We start from the raw sequence: 19338 nt of genomic DNA, 5'->3' as shown, positions 1-19338 counted from the left end.
ATAGTAAAAAAAAATTCCTCATTACCAAAATTCAAAACAGGACGATATGTATATTTACATAATTAATTTAAAACTAGAGATAAAATTTTTTTTTTTTATTTTTGGAATAAAAGCAAACAGCATTTAGTTCAATTGTTTGCAAAAAATAATCAAAACGAAAAATTAATTCACATGTACACATGCAAAATAAAAATAACCAATTTTGGTTAATAATAACCAAAGTGGCATCACTGGTTTGATTACATATTGCGTTTAGACGATCCCATCCGTACTCTTCTACAAAAAATTTTGACAGATCATATTACTTGTGTGATCGTGTAAAGCCGGCTTTACCAATTATAAAGTGTAGTGCCGACTAAAACTTGAAATTCTTACTAATTTGAGAAAATACCGTTTTCTAGGTTTATTTTAAAAATCTTTATTTAAAAACTAACAATAAAAATACATAATTAAAAATATTAATATAATGATAATTATAATTTGACTTTAAATTATCGTAATCGATAATTAGTTTACTCATTTTCTTCTTAAATTATTCATTTGAGCTGGTCGATCGTACGCAGTATCTTTCATACTTGATGTTAAAGCACCCGTATAGGCTCTCTGTTGTTGAGAACTTTGAGTTCGCACCGTCGTCGTATTCTGTCGTATGGTTGAGGCGGTATTACCATTTAGTTTACCATTCGATGTTGGATGATAGGTGGTGTAAGCATCATTATTAATTTCGGATGAACCATAAGCACTGTCTTTAACTGGAGAATCATAGTAAGGAGATTTTGCATTATTATTATTATTGTTGTTATATTGATAATTTGGCGTTGGTGGTTGATTGGGATTCGAATTTTGCGAGTTTGATATTTCATTAGTATTGGAAGTATTATTGTTATTATTCATATTAAGATTAAGATTTGCGGGCATTATGATGGGTGCCAAAGTTTGAAAAGAATTAGCCAAGCCCATAAAAGTAACCGATTTATTGTTGTTATTATTGTTAGATTGTTGATCGCCCATATTTAACGTATTCAAACCAAAACTATTTTTATTATCTAAAGTAGGAGTACTGGCATATAGGGCGGCTCTAAGGTTATCCGATTTGGAACGTTGTAAAATACTTTTATTGGGTACAGGAGAACGTCCCGTATTAACGCCAATCGAATTTTTAGTTGTTGCCAATTGTTGTTGTGGAGTTGCCACATAATCACCACCCTGCGCCGATGTTAATACTAAATTACTATTGCTAAGCGTTTGATAGGAGAGTTGGTCGAGACTACCATTAAGCTCACCTAAACGATTTAGATCTGTACTTGTGGAATTATAGATTTCCATGTTACTTGCTAATAAATCGGGACGTGAGCCTAATGTTAGAATACTACCGGCCAAACTATCATTGTTATTCATCATGGACATGTTACTGGCTGTCGAAAAGGGGCTTTCTGATTTTGGTCTAGCAACGACACCCATTTCACTTGGACCTTGTTGCACTACTCCAGTCCGAGGATCAAAATGCTTTTGATTGGCATCTTTAAGAGTAGTTTTTATTTCTTTTGGTTTTTCTGTGGAAGGAGTGCGCAACGATGAAATATGTCCGCGTACAGGTTCTCGTGATACCGACGAAGAGGGAGATGAAGCTGAATTGTTTTCATCTAGTTCCTCCTGGAAAAAAGAACATACATATGTATGACTATATATATTCCCCACAAATATTTATTTCAATAATTACCTCATCTTCTTCTGTTATTACCGATGACTCAATCCATTCTTTGATACGCATTTTCTTAGTATGTCTATCAACATTTGTCTCTATGCCACAATCGGCCAAATTATACAGCAAACGATTCTTTTCATCTGGACTACTATGAAAGGAATACATAGATGGACATAGTTCATCTGTTTCATATTCGGCCATTTCTTTTTCTGCAGTCTTTGCCAACCAACGATCGTCCAGATACTTAGTCAAATCGGTGAGATTTTTCGGTCTTTTGTCTGCTCTCGGCTCTAAAAATCTCTTGAACATACGTTGCGCCTTTGATGAAAGTAATTTAAATAGTTTTGGTGTACGTCGTATAGCCAACATCATGCTGTTCTGCCAGATTAAATAGCGTACATAACGAGGATCATCGGATGCTGCCTTTTGCCAGGGCAAACAACCTGTCAGACATACGAATATAACAATGGCAAATTGCCAAACATCGTGACTGGGATCGGCTCTATAAAAAAATAGAATATTTGTGTTAATTAATTTTAATAATTTAGAGGGAATATATAGATGATCACGAAATAGATTCCGTATTCAATTTAAGAGTAAAAAATCGAGTTTTAGGGGCGATCATAAAATGTAATCGTTTTATTTTAACGAAGTTATTGATTTGTTAAGAAAATTTTTAGTGATCTTCCTTAAGGAATGTATGAATGTTTAAGTGCTTTACGTGAACACCTGCTGTGTTGGTCTTATTTCACGGTGATCTTTTTCAATCACTGGTCACTCAAGAACTTAAGCTATCTAATATCAGACCATTGTTTGATTTCTTTCCGTTTGCAACCACGCTAATGATATGGCTTCTGTTGAGTCGCCAACAGCACCTAGAGACGTAAGCCAAGGACTTTGTTCTTAATCACAGAGAATACACTGTGGTAAATCCGGTATGAACAGAGTTTTCTCAAAACATACTTGGAAAGGAAATCATCATTCAACCCTGCACGCTTCTCACATATCCGACGAACTCGTAGAGAACAATATCCGACACACTCACTCTAGATATACGTACAAAAGCATTTAGCACCACAGTCACTACTATGTGGGGTATAGATTTCACCGTGCATCAGTCTTTTAACTGCAATTCAATCTTCCCGCGAATTTGGGGTTAAACCACAGCCACTACGTGGATCCCGAAGGAACCTTAACAAACTAATAAGCCAGGATATAGTCCTGCGGGTAACGGACCATCCATAGTACCAGATTATGTGATTCTTTGGTTCGATCCCATGTTAAATCGTTTTAAAGAATGTCCCAGCAGTGAAGTGACATCATCAGTTTATAGTCCCGGTGATCTTTACTCCGGGATTGCAATACAACAAGATGAGGGTCATTCACAAGGAACATGCCCCGGGGATCACTTAAAAATATTGATCGAAAATCTATAAATCCAGAAAACTGACTTTCTGAACATTGATCAACAATTCTTTTAATAGATCGCTATATAAGGATTTCCCATCAACTTTTTTTAACAAAACAGGACTAATAGTAGACATTGAGCAGTTATTCTTTTAATATATTCCTATATAAGGATTTTCCATTAACTTTTTACGAAACAGGACTAATAGTAGACTAGATATACTTTCCGGATCTGATATAGTATAATTATTCTTTCAATTTAATATAAAATTTGAAAAAAGTCGAAATCCACACCGAGACCCACTAATACTTTTCTAAAAGCCGTGATACACGGTTGTCAGATCTTACAACGTTGTCAGAAAAAGCATTACCGTGACAAAATTTGTAAGTTGACAGTATTAATAGATATTTTCTGCGCATTTTACTGCCAACGATGTAAGAGCTAACAACCGTGTAAACATAGCATAATGATTGAACTATTCTGAATACTAATCTAGCCTTAGAATCAGGCTTTCGAAATAACTTGGTTTATAAATTGTTAGAGACATAACAGAGTGAAATTATTAAAATTTTAGAACAAGATATCTACAACAAGATAAACCCAATGCGATATCTAGAAAACCCAATGCGAGAAATTCTAAATATACTCACTTATATGTTCCCTCTGGTTTTATATCTAATACTTCTGGTGGACTATAGGGCAGCCATTCATTGCGTCTTTCGACCACCGTACCAGACTGATATGATTCACCGAAATCGCATAGTTTAACACGTGAAAAATCGGAACGATATATCAAAACATTATCCAGTTTAACATCACGATGGACTATGTCTCTATAAAGGGTAACATGAAAATACAAGAACTTTTAAAAATAAGATTAACTGTGAAATATTACACAACGATTAGTCCTACTTTGAATGCATATAATCTAAAGCCGAAGCAATTTGTTTGGCCACCCGCTTGCTATAAACTTCACCAACACCGGTATCGGTGACATTTGAAGTTAGATCACCTGAAGACAAAAAAAAATATATATATACATTATTATTTAAGTTAAAATATAAATTAACTTAAACACTTACCCAGTGGTGCATATTCTTGGGTGAAAACATAAAAGCCGGCTGTTTCAAAAGCCACATCATATGTCGTTACAATATTACGATGTATGCCCAAATGAAGGCCATAATGAAATTCTCTATAAAAGTCTCTTAACGAAACATATGGCTTGGGCACAGCTTTCAAAACCATTTCCGTATGAGAGGCCCGATGTTCGACCAATAATATTTTGCCAAACCATCCTTCGCCAACAATTTGTAAAATATCAAATTCATCGACCAAATGTATCTGGAATATATAATATTTATAACACATTAAACACCTTATTATTTACAATTATTTAAACATTTAAACAAAAATTTCATATAAACATTAAAATCAATATGGAAAATAAAAATTTTGTATTAATTATGATTTATAACACTAAATATAAACACTACATAATTGAGAGAAATAAAAAATAAAACAAAATTTATTTGTTTCTATTTACATTTCATTCTGGTGTTTTGTTTTTCGTTTTTTTTTTGTGTATGGAAAAAACTGCGAAAGAAAATGTGTGGTATTGGCATAAATTTGGCTTTAGGCCAAAACAAATTTTATGTCAAAACATATTGAATATATTTAAAAAGAATAAGAAAAAAAAAAACTGAATTCTTTTTTACTCATTTATATGCATTTTTAAAATGTATTAAATAAAATTACCTTTATTATTAGTTTGGTTTGTTTAATTTTCATATCAAATCGCACTATAAGTGCGATAGTATAAAAGAATAAGATTTATAACAAAATTATTAGTGAAAGGATGAGAAATTTTTTTAATTATTTACAATAATAATAAATTTGTTTAAATATTTACCACCTGTTTTTGTTATTTATTTTTTTTTTATTCCATTTGCATATAAATATATAAATTTATGGTTGATTATTTTGATTTAATTGTAGTGATTGAATTTTTGTTAACAATCGTTTAAGAACAATAAAGAGTTATTTTTAAAAATTATTTCAAAATTGTCCGATCCTTCGACTCTTTTATCCAGACCCATAAGGTCTTAGCTTTATCACATCATGTTGCCGACATATTCAATTCAATCCACTTTACACATTTTGCAATAAAACGGACTTTAAGCTGGTCCAGAGATCAGTTTTACCCCAGTTTAAAGACATCTCTGTAATATTCCGCCCAAGCACAAGGATTTCGTGGGACTAAGTCTTACAGTTTGTAATCAAATTCGGTGTTCTCATTGAGACCCCAACATAGGTACCTTTAACAGATAGACAGACATCCAAAATTGTAAGTTGGCACGATATAGTAAGAATCTTACAACGTTGCCGATCAATGAAAATCAATTCAATCCACTTTACACATTTTGTTATAACACGGACTTTAAGCTGGTTCAGAGATCAGTTTTCCCAACGTTTAAAGACATCTCTGTTACAATAAATTACCACAAGAATTTGCTCTAATATTACGCCTAAGCACGAGGTAATCGTGGGACTAAGTCTTACACTTTCCATCGAGTTCGATGTTCTCGTTGAGACCCCAACAGACATCCAAAATTGTACGTTAGCACGATATACTCTCTGGGACTAACGTCTAAAGGTTTCCCACGATTTCAATGTTCTCGTTGAGACTACAAAAAAAGCTTATTTAAATATATAGCTAGACATAGCAACAATCTTATGACTCTTTTTCCAGTCCAATAACGTCTTAGTTTTATCACATCATAACGTCCTTTTGGCTGTTCAAAAATATGTCAACCAATATTGCCGACATAATCAATTCAATCAATTTGTGATAACACGGACTTTAAGCTGGCCCAGAGATCAGTTTTCTCCCCGTTAAAAGACATCTCTGTAACAATAAATTACCACAAGTATTTGTTCTAATATTCCGCCTAAGCACACGGATATCGTGGGACTAAGTCTTACACTTTACAATCGAATTCGATGTTCTCGTTGAGATCCCAACATATTTACCTTTAACATATAGACAGACATCCAAAATTGTAAGTTAGCACGTTTGCAATATTCTCGTTGAGACCACAAAATAGCATATTTAAACATATAGCTAGACATAGCAACACTCTTATGACTCTTTTTCCAAACCAATAATGTCTTAACTTTATCACATCATAACGTCCTTTTGGCTGTTCAAAAATATGTCAACCAATATTGCCGACATAATCAATTCAATCCACTTTACACATACTGTGATATCATGGATTTTACACTAAACTTAAGATCAGATTTTGTTCCCAAAAAAATATGTTATAAAAATGTGGCAAATATGCAAAATATATATACAATTTAAAGCAAAATATGCAATTTATGCATTTATAAAAAATATGCCACAACAAATCGGTGCCATTTTGTAGAAAATTCTTTGATTCGAAAAGAAAACTAGTTAAAATTTATGGTGAGTTACTGACTACAAACATGCATTTGCATAGAAATTTTTGCCCTGGTTATTATAAATTTATCACTTTCTGAAATTTTCCTTTTTCCCCCCGTGTATCGCGCCGGTGGTGATAGACGGTAAATATAAGTTTGTCGTACCGTGTGTAACACCAAGAAATATTCATCTAAGATCCAACAAAATATATATATTCTGGGTCCTTGGAAAATTCTGAGTCAATTTAGCTGTGTCCGTCTGTCTGTCTGTCTGTCTGTGTAAAACACGCTCACGGTAAAAATAAGCTAAGGATATCAACCAAATTCACCGAAAATATGTGTTGTTATCCTAAGCAGTTTGGTATTGAAAATCAGCAAAATCGGTTCACGCGTAGAAAGTTATAAGTAAAAATTTCAGACTACCTTGAACAAATTTGCGTATTTTTCGTAATTCTTTAGCATTTTTCTCAGAAACTAACACAAATACGTTTTGTCAGTATTTGTCAGTAAATCACCCTACATTTTTTTCCGGATCAGTCATAGTTTCTATATAAGATTCACTTCCGAAAATGTAATTGGAAAATTGCAATTGGTTCCATATAAAATCCATTTACGATAATATGTGTCAATTATTCGTGTTAAAAATTATTCGAATAAAAACTAACAATATTTTTATTATTCTAGTAAATTTTAAAAATTATTAAATTATTCGAACGAATATTTTATTCGTTTTACAAGAAATATAAATAAAACTTGTCAAACAGCTCCAAAATCTTAAGAAACCGATAAAAAAAATGGGTTTGCTTACATTAATGCACTTACAAGTAAGTAACTTAGTTCAATTTCAATCTATTTTAAATTTCACAGTAGATTTAAAAGTAGAAGCTGAGGCTTTATAATTATATATTCAAATTTTTAAGGATCCAAAATGTTTTTGTAAATATTATGAGGATTTCTCAATAATCGATCCTATCTCCCAGATAAAAATCTCATCAAAAAATGACTTTAACGTACATAAATCATTTCAAAAAGTCCATAAGGAGTGAGATCGAAAAATTCTTAACACACGTTTTTCATTACATTTTTCAACCAAAGTATTATTTGATTTTTTTTTTGATCAAGTTACCTTTGAAAAACATGTCAGTTATATATTTTCAACTAAACCCAACTTGGTCTTACAAAAAGTTGGCCAAGCATACAAATGTCTGCCGTCAAACTGTTTCCAATGTTATTAAACAGTACCGGGAGAACTTGTCAGTTGATAGAAAACCTGGTTCAGGTAGAAGGAATGGTCCACATGATGTTTCTAAAGCCAAAAGAATAGAACGTATTTTCAAAAGAGCTCCCAACACATCCGGTAGGAAAGCAGCTCGGTTAGCTCAGTGCTCGGACTATTTGGTACGAAAAGTTAAAGCTAATGCAGGTTTAAAAACATACAAGGCTCAAAAAGTTCCTGACAGGAACGCTGCTAAAAATTTAGAGGCCAAAAACACAGCACGGAAATTGAAGTCAAGTTTTATAAAAAAATATTCTTGCTGCATAATGGATGACGAAACGTATGTTCTGGCAGATTTTTCGCAACTTCCAGGTCAAAAGTTTTATGTTGCTGATGCTCGAGGGAATGTTGAAGAAAAGTTTAGGACCCAAAAGCAGACAAAATTTCCCAGAAAGTTCTTGGTATGGCAAGCAATATGCAGTTGCGGCAAAAGAAGCCAATCATTTGTTACAACGGGCTCTATAAATACCGAAATTTACATCAAGGAATGTTTACAAAAAAGGCTGCTTCCATTCATAAGACTTCATAATGTGTCCACTTATTTTTGGCCTGACTTGGCATCCTGTCACTATGGTAAACAAGCCCTTGAGTGGTACAAGAACAATAATGTGGTATTTGTACGAAGAGAGGCAAATCCTCCAAACTGCCCGGAGCTAAGGCCAGTGGAGAGATATTGGGCTCTTGTTAAAAGAGAATTGAAGAGTACAAAAAAGGCGTTTAAAAGTGTGGTAGATTTTAAACGGAGATGGACTACATGTTCGAGCAAAGTGACAGAAAGCACTATAAAATCGTTAATGGAAGGGTTTCCGAAAAGGGTTCAAAATTTCATCACTAGTGATTAAAACTATAAAAATATTTTTTTTTTTAAATTGTAATAATAATTTGAATCAAATAAAAAAAAATAAAGCTGTAAGTTTAGTGGTTTCTTTTTTATAAACATATATGTATGTTAAGAATTTTTCGATCTCACTCCTTAGAATCACTTTAAAAACGGGAAGCGTTCTACTTTTAACATTGGAAAATATACATTTTTATAAATTGCAAAAAGTAGTAAGTAGTATTTGTTCAAATTATAACAGATATTTTAATTTTATTCGTTCGAAGAAAAACAAAGTTTTTCCCCAATTAATCGAATAATTTTTATTCGAATGGCAAAAGTATCAGGAACCTACCCGCTATTTTTTTTTTAATAATCAACTATAGGCCTTAAACGGTTTGTGCATCTTTTCTAATTTTACTCACCTTTTCCAATTCGAATTCTCGAATTTTATGAATGCTCCCTCGGGGTTTCTTCGACATTTTATATGAATCAGCTTAAATATATCATTGATGTTTTAATAATATTTTGTTATATTACAGCTTAATAATTAAATTTTCTGGTTTTTATGTTTCCTATGGAAATTGTTTTGTTGATGTAACAAAAATATGTTTTTGTTTATTTTGAGTTTATTCTATATTTTATCAACAAAATATTTTACAATGTAAATACAAATACAAAAATTATATTTTGTATATTTTTTTTAATCGTTCTCTTTAAAAATTATAAAATACAACCGTGTTTCAAAATATTTATTTATAAATCAAAACTCACACATGGAAAATTGCAACGAATTAAAAACACTTTATTTTTGGAATAACAAAAAATTTGTTTTTTATTTTAAGTTTTTAGTGTTATTATTTTTATTTACATTCAGTTTTTTGCTTTACATCTTTATGGTTGTTGTTTTATTTTAAAAAAATATTTTTTATTTAAAATTGTATTTTCGTATTTTTCTTTATTTTTGTAATGTTATTTCTTTTAATTTTTATGATGAATTTTCAACAATAATTTCCTGGAATATAAAATTAATTTATTTTAATTAATGAAAGAGATTTTTCCTTAGTAGACTTTTGCATGTAGAAAGTATATTAATGGCCCATTTAAAAGTTTGCTGGCATTTAAAATGTGTACATGTCCTTTGTTTTTTTTCTTAAATCGGTTGTTTCTTTTTTTCTCTTGATTATCGCAAGACATAAAGAAAAGAAGATACAAGCAATAAATGTTGATTTAATGAACAAGGAAGTATTAATAAACAATTAAATACTCATAATTATACGGATTTTTTTTGTGCAATTTTATTTATTATCGTGATGATTCCAGGTCTATGACAGGCATTAAGATTAATTTATTTTCTTAATCTTCTGACAAATGGCTGGTATTTATAGAAACGCTTCGAAAATTATTTTATTTATTGCTTCGACTATAAGGCAGTCAAAGATCTCGATTGTTAGTTAGGCTATAGTCTAATCTATAGTCTAGTCTATAGTCTAGTCTATAGTCTAGTCTATAGTCTAGTCTATAGTCTAGTCTATAGTCTAGTCTATAGTCTAGTCTATAGTCTAGTCTATAGTCTAGTCTATAGTCTAGTCTATAGTCTAGTCTATAGTCTAGTCTATAGTCTAGTCTATAGTCTAGTCTATAGTCTAGTCTATAGTCTAGTCTATAGTCTAGTCTATAGTCTAGTCTATAGTCTAGTCCTCAGTCTAGTCTATAGTCTAGTCTATAGTCTAGTCCTCAGTCTAGTCTATAGTCTAGTCTAAGGTCTAGTCTATCGTCTAATCTATAGTCTAGTCTGTATTCCAGTCTATAGTCTAGTGTATATTCCGGTCTACAGTCTAGTGTATAGTCTCCTCTATAGTCTAATCTATAGCGTATATTAGACTATAGTAGATTAGATTAGTATATAATCTATACTATAGTCTAGACTATAGAGTAAATATATCATATAAGAAAATTAATAAACTAATTGATATTTGACCGAAATTCTCTTACTATAACAAAATGCATTTCGATTACTTGATTATTAATGGCACACGATGAAAAAAAAATAATTTCAATAAATTCGATCTATATTTAGTTGTAATACAACAAAAAATAAACCCCAACCCAATTCATTCATAGTTGTTGAATGATTTTTACATGTTTTTATTTCGTTAACAACAGTAAATACTTTTTTTTTAAGATACGGCGAATATTTTAGTAAAAGAACATAAAATAATATACTAAATATTTCGATAATAGAAAATTTGGCACATTTTTTAATAAAAACAAACAGCTTTGCATGAGTGACACACGGTGTGTTAGAAATACATAGAAGTTTAAACAAATGTATTAACAAAATAAAAAGTAATTAAATATAAATACAAGAAAAATAAAGAATTAAACAATTTAAATAAATGTTAAAGAATTAAAATAGGATACAATTTCAAAAAAACATTTTTAAATGAAAGTGTATTTGTCAAACTTTACTTTACTTTCACTTTATATTTCAATATTATATTAGTTTTATAAAATTACTCATGAACTCTGATCGGAAATTGTGTTTTGTCTATCTTTACTAATAACTAAAATGTAATTTCTTATCTTCTCAGTATAGATGTCGTGGTCGAACAATGACACATGTGTAAATCGAAAATCTACAGTTTTGTGCTAAAAAGTTTTTAATTTTGTTTAGAGTAAATATTGAACATTTCAAGGCATTTTGAAGTTCAGAATCACAAGCTCTCATTCTTAATTGATAAAAGTTGTACCATCAAAATATTGTATGGATCAAGTATATATTGTAGTCCTAGCCTAGTGTATATTGTAGCATATAGTGTAATCTATAGGCAAGTTAGTTTACATTCTAGTCTATAGTCTAGTCTACAGTTAAGTCCACAGTCTAGTCTATAATCTAGTCTATAGCCAAGTCTATGGTCTAGTCTATAGTACGGTATAGTCTACCATATAGTCTAGTCTGTAGTCTAATATATAGTATAGTCTATAGTCTAGAGTATACTATAGATTACACACTATAGTCTATTCATAGTCTAGTCTATAGTCTAGTCTATAGTCTAGTCTATAGTCTAGTCTATAGTCTAGTCTATAGTCTAGTCTATAGTCTAGTCTATAGTCTAGTCTATAGTCTAGTCTATAGTCTAGTCTATAGTCTAGTCTATAGTCTAGTCTATAGTCTAGTCTATAGTCTAGTCTATATTTTAGTCTATGACCTAGTCTATAGTCTGGTCTATAGTCTAGTCTATACTCTAGTCTATAATCTAGTACATGGTCTAGTTTATAGTCTAGTTTATAGTGTCTTGGACAGACGGCCTTCCGTCCGTTTTTTTTTCTTCTTGGGAGTTATTTCATTGCAGCAATTCTAATCTGTGGTCTAGTCTATCGTTCATTCTAAAGTCTAGTTTGTAGTCTAGTCTATCTAGTGTAGTATTGATCTAGTTTATAGTTTATTATTCTTTGTTTCTCTTCGTAGACGCCTTTACTATGAAACCGTAATTTAAGAATAGATCCTGTAAGATCTAATTCCTTGTATCGTTTGAAATTGTATAAAAATTTATAACACATATGTACTTTCTTGTTATATGCTTGTTAGACATTTTGTTAAACTTTATAGACATTTTTGATGCACATTTTAATGCAACTTTTAAATAAATAATTAAAATATTTAATTTGTCCGGTTTATGTTGTAGCTACTGTTGTGGGCTTTCATTGTATTATACATACATTAGTATGTATAAATATGTATTATCGTGTCACTGTCGGCATTCTTAAAAACAATATAGCACATATGTATTGTATACCACCCTGTACACAATAATTTCGAAATGAAAAAAAGTAAAATCCGCAAATTTTGTAGTTTTTGTTTGCTTTATATATTCGCTTTCATAAGAAACAAAAAAATTCTTTCTGTATGAACAATTTTCTGTTTGAGACGAAAAAAAAACTTCTTATATAAAAGACACACTATGTATATAGAAATTATGAATGATTTCAATATTTCTACAAATATGTGGATTAATTAAATACACAACCGAACTAATAATTCACTTTGATATTTGTGTTAATTTAATTACGTTGTTTAAGAATTTTGTTTAAATCCTTTTGTGTTTTTTTTTTGGGAAATTTTTATAAAACTTTTTTATAAATATTTCTAATTAAAAATATATTATTTTTAATCGCATTTTCATTATATATTTTTTTCACTTATGATTTTGTTTTTGCTTTACTATAAGTAGTGGTGGTGGGCTATTTTTAAAATGCAATTTCAGGCACTCAGTATGCGTAGTTTTACCGAGCAGACAAATTTCATTTCAATTTTTTTCAGACCGAACCGTAGGAAAATCTAGAGGAAACTGATGAAGAAATGGAAAAAGATTTCGAAAATGGTTTGATGAAAATTTTCATGTTTTTCTCTCACGATGTATAACCCAACAAATAGTTTTGATATTTAAAGAGAAGTTGCTAAACTAAATTGTAAATATAGAACTAGTGCAGTGATGGGTTACTTGGGTGGTAGTAAAGGCATAAAGCTCAAATATTTTATGTTAGATTATATAGCTAAAGCCGGCTTTACACGATCACACAAATAATATGATCTGTCAAAATTTTTTGTAGAAAAACGGATGGGATCGTCTAAACGCAATATGTAATGAAACCATCACACATTGAGAGAGAATACGGATAGAACATTTGACAGTCTCTTCATATTTTGAAATGATTCAAAAAACAAGCAGTTCGCATTAGATCAGCGATGTATTTTTATGTAAACATATACAGAAAGAGTAAAACAGCTGTTTCCATCTTACTTTGTTAATGTTTCGTGTTAACACAAAAAATATAAATCATACGACTTTTTACTTTTCACTAGACTTTACCTACGTAAAGTGTGATCGTATGAAGTGCCCTTAAATAATGATGCATGTATTTTTTTGATCTTCTAGTTCTATATATAAATATTATTTTTATAACAAACCACTTTTGTTCTTACTCATAAAATATTTTGCTGGGTTAAACAATTAAAAAAAAAATAATAACGTTTCCATTTTTCTCTTGCATAGAGATGTATTTTCTTTATAAAAATTTCGAAATGATCGACATAAGCTCTCGCTCATGTTCTCAAAACAATTTTTTCAATTCTAAAGAATTTTGATTTCATTTTGTTACTCATAAAACGCCGCAAAGATACACACTTCTTTTATTAGCCTTTAGCAACCATTTTCGGTTTATTTTCTTTGTATTTAAAAGAAAATAATTTTCATTTAATTATTTTCTTTTGGCATTTTTTTAATAAAAAGAATTTTATATTTTTTTTTTTTTTTTGGTAGCAGACATACTGCTAGACACAATCGTCATCGACAACAATCGCTGCCACATGGAATGAAATGATTGTGTTGAAATTTATATGAAACAAATATATAAAATAAATAAATTTAACAATAAATTGTACTTTGAATGTTGTTAAAACGATTTTAATGAATTTTAATAATAATAATGGAAAGGAGCGTTGTAATTTTATTTTAATAAATTTTTAAAATATTGAAAATTTTATAAAAAGTGTTAATTGTTCGAGGTCAATATTTAACTTAAAAAGCAAATCGTTTAGGGTTATTTAAGGGCGTTTTAGGTAAAGATAAAGATAATCTTCATTCTTTGGTTAAACCTGGTTTAATATATGTTTTGAATTTTTTAGTAATCTGTAAAGTTACTTATCTTAGTTTAACTAAGAGTAAATTTTCTGATTTGTTTTATTTTTTATTGTTTTAAATGTTTATTTAAAATGTTTCTAAAATTTTTCATTTTACAATTGTATTATTTTAAAAAAAACAGGTGTTCATTGTTTATGTTTTTGACTGAAAAGTTGAAAATACTAACAAAGATAACTGATCTTAAATTCATAACTAAAAAACACAATAATCGGGTTAAAGTCCATCTAAATTTGTTTCGAGTTTAATCTAACAGCAAGTTAAGCCTAGTTTAACTGAGTAGTAAGAAACCCGCCCTTAGACTATAAGACTTTATGTACGACTTTAAATCAAACTTTAAATACATTCGTATAAATATACCCACCACCACTACACCACTTTAGTAGGGAAGATATATTCTAAATGTGAAAAATTGAAGTAATTTCTAAAAATTTTTCAAAAAATATTCGTAAGGAATGTTATATCCGAATCCGCACGTCTAATTTTATATAGCTGTGTCCGTAATCCAGTGTTTCCACACAGAATTCATACCATCATACCATACCAACCTCAGACTTGCTAATTTTGAGAAGATTTTTCGTCCTGCTCTTTATTAGGGTCATCTCATTGGATCTTTGGGGTTCTACCTATATCTTCTTTATTCCAATGGGCCCTGGGGGTTTCTCTCATATATATCTTTTATTCAGCTTTCGCATTGGTCAGATTAAATACCTCGATCATCGTTCCCTTTAAAGCTAACACTAATATGATGTAAGTCTTACCTTAACTTTCTAAAATCCAATAAAGTCTTAAATTTATCTTTGTCACCTGATATCGCCTTAATTGCCTTCAGGCTATGTTGGTGATTTTGTTAAGCTCTGTGGGTGCCGAGTAGGGTATTCAATTATTCGGGTTTTTGTCTTATTCGGTTTATTCGACAAATAATTATTTGAGGTTTTGCGTTAGCCGGTTAATAATCGGATAATTAAAAATTATTCGGTTATTCGAATAAAAGGAAACTAGATGTTATTATTGTTTTTAACAATAATTTTCTTCATATACACCCTGTAACAACTTTGAAAAAAGCATTCACACATGGAAAAGTTGATAAGCATGTGAAAATAGATTCCACTTATAGAATTGAATACTCCAATTTTTATGTCCTTATAAAAGGATTTCAAAGTTTAAAGGTCTACAAGCGAATATTTAAAATAATTATATGTATTTTATAATTCTAATATTGGTATTAAATTAAAGTTGAAAATCTGTACATTCTATCTATATTACCTGTCTCACTTAGAGAAAAAAACGAAAAAGAAATTAAATTTAAAAAGGTTTAATTTTCGACTCAAAAACTTTTAAATACTTTTTCGTGATCTTGACAATTTGAAATTAATTATATTACTTCGAAGCAGAGGAACTCAGCTTCATTTGAAATTAATATTATAACCAACTTTTTAATATAAATTTGGAATTCCATCTTTTGAAATTAGATGTCTTTTTAACATTAAAGTCCTTTTACAGGAGCATAAGAGCTGATTATGAAAAACTGAGTACACAGAGTTAATACTAATGGTCCACAGTTTCCTGTACGCATAGATTTTTTCATGTTTGAAAATAACTTTTGCACGGTTTATAAACAAAACAAGTAAGAGTTCTATATTCGGCTGTGCCGAATCTTATATACCCTTCACCATGATGTGTTTAAAGCCTTTTGTACCTTTTGAAGAACGAAAAAGTACCAAAAAGTCCCCATCTATGGGTCCTCAGTTAATCCGGGCCATACAAACTTAATTACATGTTCCTAGGTTCAATATTGTAGAAATTGTAAAAAGTACCTTTTGAAGAACGAAAAAGTACCAAGAAGTCCCCTTTTACTGGTTCTCACTTAATCCGGGATATACGAACTTAATAACATGTTTCTAGGTTCAATATTATAGAAATTTCAAAAAGTACCTTTTGAAGAATGAAAAAGTACCAAAAAGTACCCTTTCATGGGTCCTCACTTAATCCTGGCCATACATACTTAATTACATGTTTCTAGGTTTAATATCGTAGAAATTGCAAAAGTACCTTTTGAAAAACGAAAAAGTACCAATAAGTCCCCTTTTATGGGTCCTTAATTAATCCGGGCCATACATACATAATTACATGTTTCTAGGTTTAATATCGTAGAAATTGCAAAAAGTACCTTTTGAAAAACGAAAAAGTACCAAAAAGTCCCCTTGTATGGGTCCTCACTTTATCCGGGCCATACATACTTAATTACATGTTTCTAGGTTCAATATTGTAGAAATTGCAAAAAGTACCTTTTGAAGAACGAAAAAGTACCAAAAAGTCCCCTTTTATGGGTCCTCACTTAATCCGGGCCATACATACTTAATTACATGTTTCTAGGTTCAATATTGTAGAAATTGCAAAAAGTACCTTTTGAACAACGAAAAAGTCCCCTTTTATGGGTCCTCACTTAATCCGGGCCATACATACTTAATTACATGTTTATAGGTTCAATATTGTAGAAATTGCAAAAAGTACCTTTTGAAAAACGAAAAAGTACCAAAAACTCCCCTTGTTTGGGTCCTCACTTAATCCGGGCCATGCATACTTAATTTCATGTTTCTAGGTTCAATATTATAGAAATTTCAAAAAATACCTTTTGAAGAACGAAAAAGTACCAGAAAGTTCCCTTTTATAAGTTCTCACTTAATCCAGGCTCTACATACTTAATTTCATATTTCTAGCCAATAACAAAACATTAGTGCTGCTCTCGCTCTACTACTCTTGCTCTGCTGCTCTTGCTCTGCTTTGCTTTTATAAACAAATTACAATAACAATATTTACCGTATTGTTATGTATTTTGTTTTTGTTTTTTGCAGTTTCTGTCTGAGCATGAATAAAAAATCTAAATTTTATATGAAATTTTCAGAGGTTGTCTCGGTTTTTTGCTCATATCTCCGTTATTTATGGACCGATTTTGCTGATTTTAAATAGCGTTCTTGCCGGTCGTATGTCTGATAGAATTATGGAAGATTCGGATCTCGCAGATATCTGGGGTCTTCTAAAAACTGATTTCAACAAACATACAGACAGACAGACGGACAGACGGACATGGCTTAATCATCTCCGCTACCTATAAGGATCCAGAATATATATACTTTATAGGGTCGGAAAATTATATTATAGAAATTACAAACGGAATGACAAACTTATATATACCCTTCTCACGAAGGTGAAGGGTATAAATATTATTTTCACTTCTTTCACTTTAATTCTTTGTTTAGTTTTTTATTAAATACTAGAAATTATTCCTGTTTATGTGAAATGCTTTTCTATATAAAGACATTACAGTTTTTAATTTCTAGAATTCATACGTTCCATTGAACACTAGTTCAACAATAACTGTTGCTGAAAACTTATTAGAAATACTTAAGAACACAACAATGTTCCACAAAAAAATGGTTGTAAAAATAAAAGCGATATAATTATTTCCATGATTTATTTTCAAAAATCATCAAATAAATTTTCCCGATTAAGAAATTAAGAAAAGAAGAAAAATTATTATAAAAATATTAAATTTTGTAGAAAATACATAGTATTTTTACTGCTAAATAGTGTGTTTTTCTTAATCGGTTAATTGATAGAAATTATTCGGTTTATTCGTTATTTGAAATTTGACAATTTTCATTTATTCGAACGATTAATCGTCAAAAATTAACCGATTAACCGAACGACGATTAATCGTTTGAATACTCTAGTGCCGAGCAATTAAGGAATGCGTAAATTAGATTAGAAATTTACGCATTCTGTTATTCCTCGGACTTCTGTCTAGAAGCTAGTGTTGGGACTAGATAAACGGTGGAATATTTCTGGATCTTTAATATAGAACCGTAGATTTACTTTGTGCCCCAATTTAAAACCATCCATTTAGCAACGGTTTCCTGCGGGTGGGTATTTGCTGTAATGTTCCGCTTGACCAACACATTCTATATGGGATCAGCGTTTCGAAGTGTCTGACATGGTATGCGATCGGTCACGTCTTATAATAAAGTATAGTTTTCCAATGTGTATAACGTATCCTAAAGTTATGAGCCGTTCGTCTATAAGTGCAGCCTCATATCTTAAATATGTTTCAATGAATGGAATATTTAACAATTTTGACGTAGTACTCATGTGATCGGGTACGTCTGACGATTTGTATAGCCTTCAAATAAGTCCAGTATATATTGATGACGTGCTCTACTTATAACTGATTTTGGCCTATAGTTATAAGCTGTACGTCTATAAGTGGTTGGAATATTTAACAATGTTTCAAGAGCTTTGGTTGACGTAGTAAACTCCAGCATTATGTACGCTGAACTCCCTGTAAGAGTTTGATTTTTGTCCACCGACGTTATTCAACGGGGCAGCAATGTTTAGAGATTAGATAGCTCAAGTACTTAAGGAACAGTTGGAACCATTAATAAAATTTGCCACCTGCCTGTGGCTCACAAAAGGGCAACTAGTGGTTGTAAGGTACCACCGTAAAATAAAGCCGCCATGGCAAGTGTTCACGTAAAGCATTATAAAAATCTTATTTGTATTTATATCACAAAAATCTCTAGAGTTTTTACTTGGTGTTTAGTTTATGGGCTAATGCCTAGACATAATAGTGGATTTAAAGGTTGATAGAGTTAATTTATCACTCATATATACTCATTACTGACTTAAAAATTCGAGTTTATCATTCAAATTCGATAATTTTATAAAGATCGGTCCATAATTAAACTTTGACTAAAATAATATTAACACAAATAAATGAATTAGACGCATTTATCAACAAACTCCAAAATAACATGGGTTATATTAAAAAATAACTTAAACTTAAAAAAAATTGTATTATTTTTGCTTCTTTGGAAGTTACTAAACATCACTTCCACAGAAGGTACACAAATCCACTTAGTGCTATTTTTGAAGTGGTGATAAATGTTATTCTTTCCGAAGTACTTCGTTTTATTTTTCTGGGTC

The 19338-nt window shown here is 30.6% G+C and overlaps 1 protein-coding gene across 2 annotated transcripts; it reads right to left on the bottom strand.

The window, feature by feature from the left end:
• Positions 1 to 386: 386 nt before the first annotated feature.
• Positions 387 to 13000, bottom strand: LOC111685077 (probable serine/threonine-protein kinase fhkE). 2 transcript variants are annotated; one of them, XM_046954811.1, is made up of 7 exons: positions 12880 to 13000; positions 9079 to 9228; positions 4196 to 4457; positions 4026 to 4125; positions 3764 to 3946; positions 1721 to 2207; positions 387 to 1653 (listed from the first exon to the last, which is right to left on the bottom strand). In XM_046954811.1, exons 2-7 carry the CDS (start codon positions 9133 to 9135, stop codon positions 517 to 519), a joined length of 2226 nt encoding a protein of 741 aa, XP_046810767.1. In that variant the 5' UTR covers positions 9136 to 9228; positions 12880 to 13000; the 3' UTR covers positions 387 to 516. The 2 variants fall into 2 exon arrangements, with proteins under 2 accessions (XP_046810767.1, XP_023303080.2); XM_023447312.2 differs by lacking the exon at positions 12880 to 13000 and having other exon boundaries at positions 9079 to 9303.
• Between the last annotated feature and the right edge of the window lie 6338 nt (positions 13001 to 19338).

Source organism: Lucilia cuprina, chromosome 6, assembly GCF_022045245.1.
Source record: "Lucilia cuprina isolate Lc7/37 chromosome 6, ASM2204524v1, whole genome shotgun sequence".
In the NCBI taxonomy this organism is placed as follows: domain Eukaryota; kingdom Metazoa; phylum Arthropoda; class Insecta; order Diptera; family Calliphoridae; genus Lucilia; species Lucilia cuprina.
Note: the sequence above shows the minus strand (reverse complement) of the source record. Positions and strands in the feature narration are given on the sequence as shown.

Coding starts and splice junctions, on each gene's coding strand:
- LOC111685077 (XM_046954811.1), bottom strand. CDS start 9,135: ATGTCGAAGAAACCCCGAGGGAGCATTCATAAAATTCGAGAATTCGAA. Junction 4,458..9,078: donor GAGAATTCGAATTGGAAAAG/GTGAGTAAAATT, acceptor TATATATTCCAG/ATACATTTGGTCGATGAATT. Junction 4,126..4,195: donor CCAAGAATATGCACCACTGG/GTAAGTGTTTAA, acceptor TTTTGTCTTCAG/GTGATCTAACTTCAAATGTC.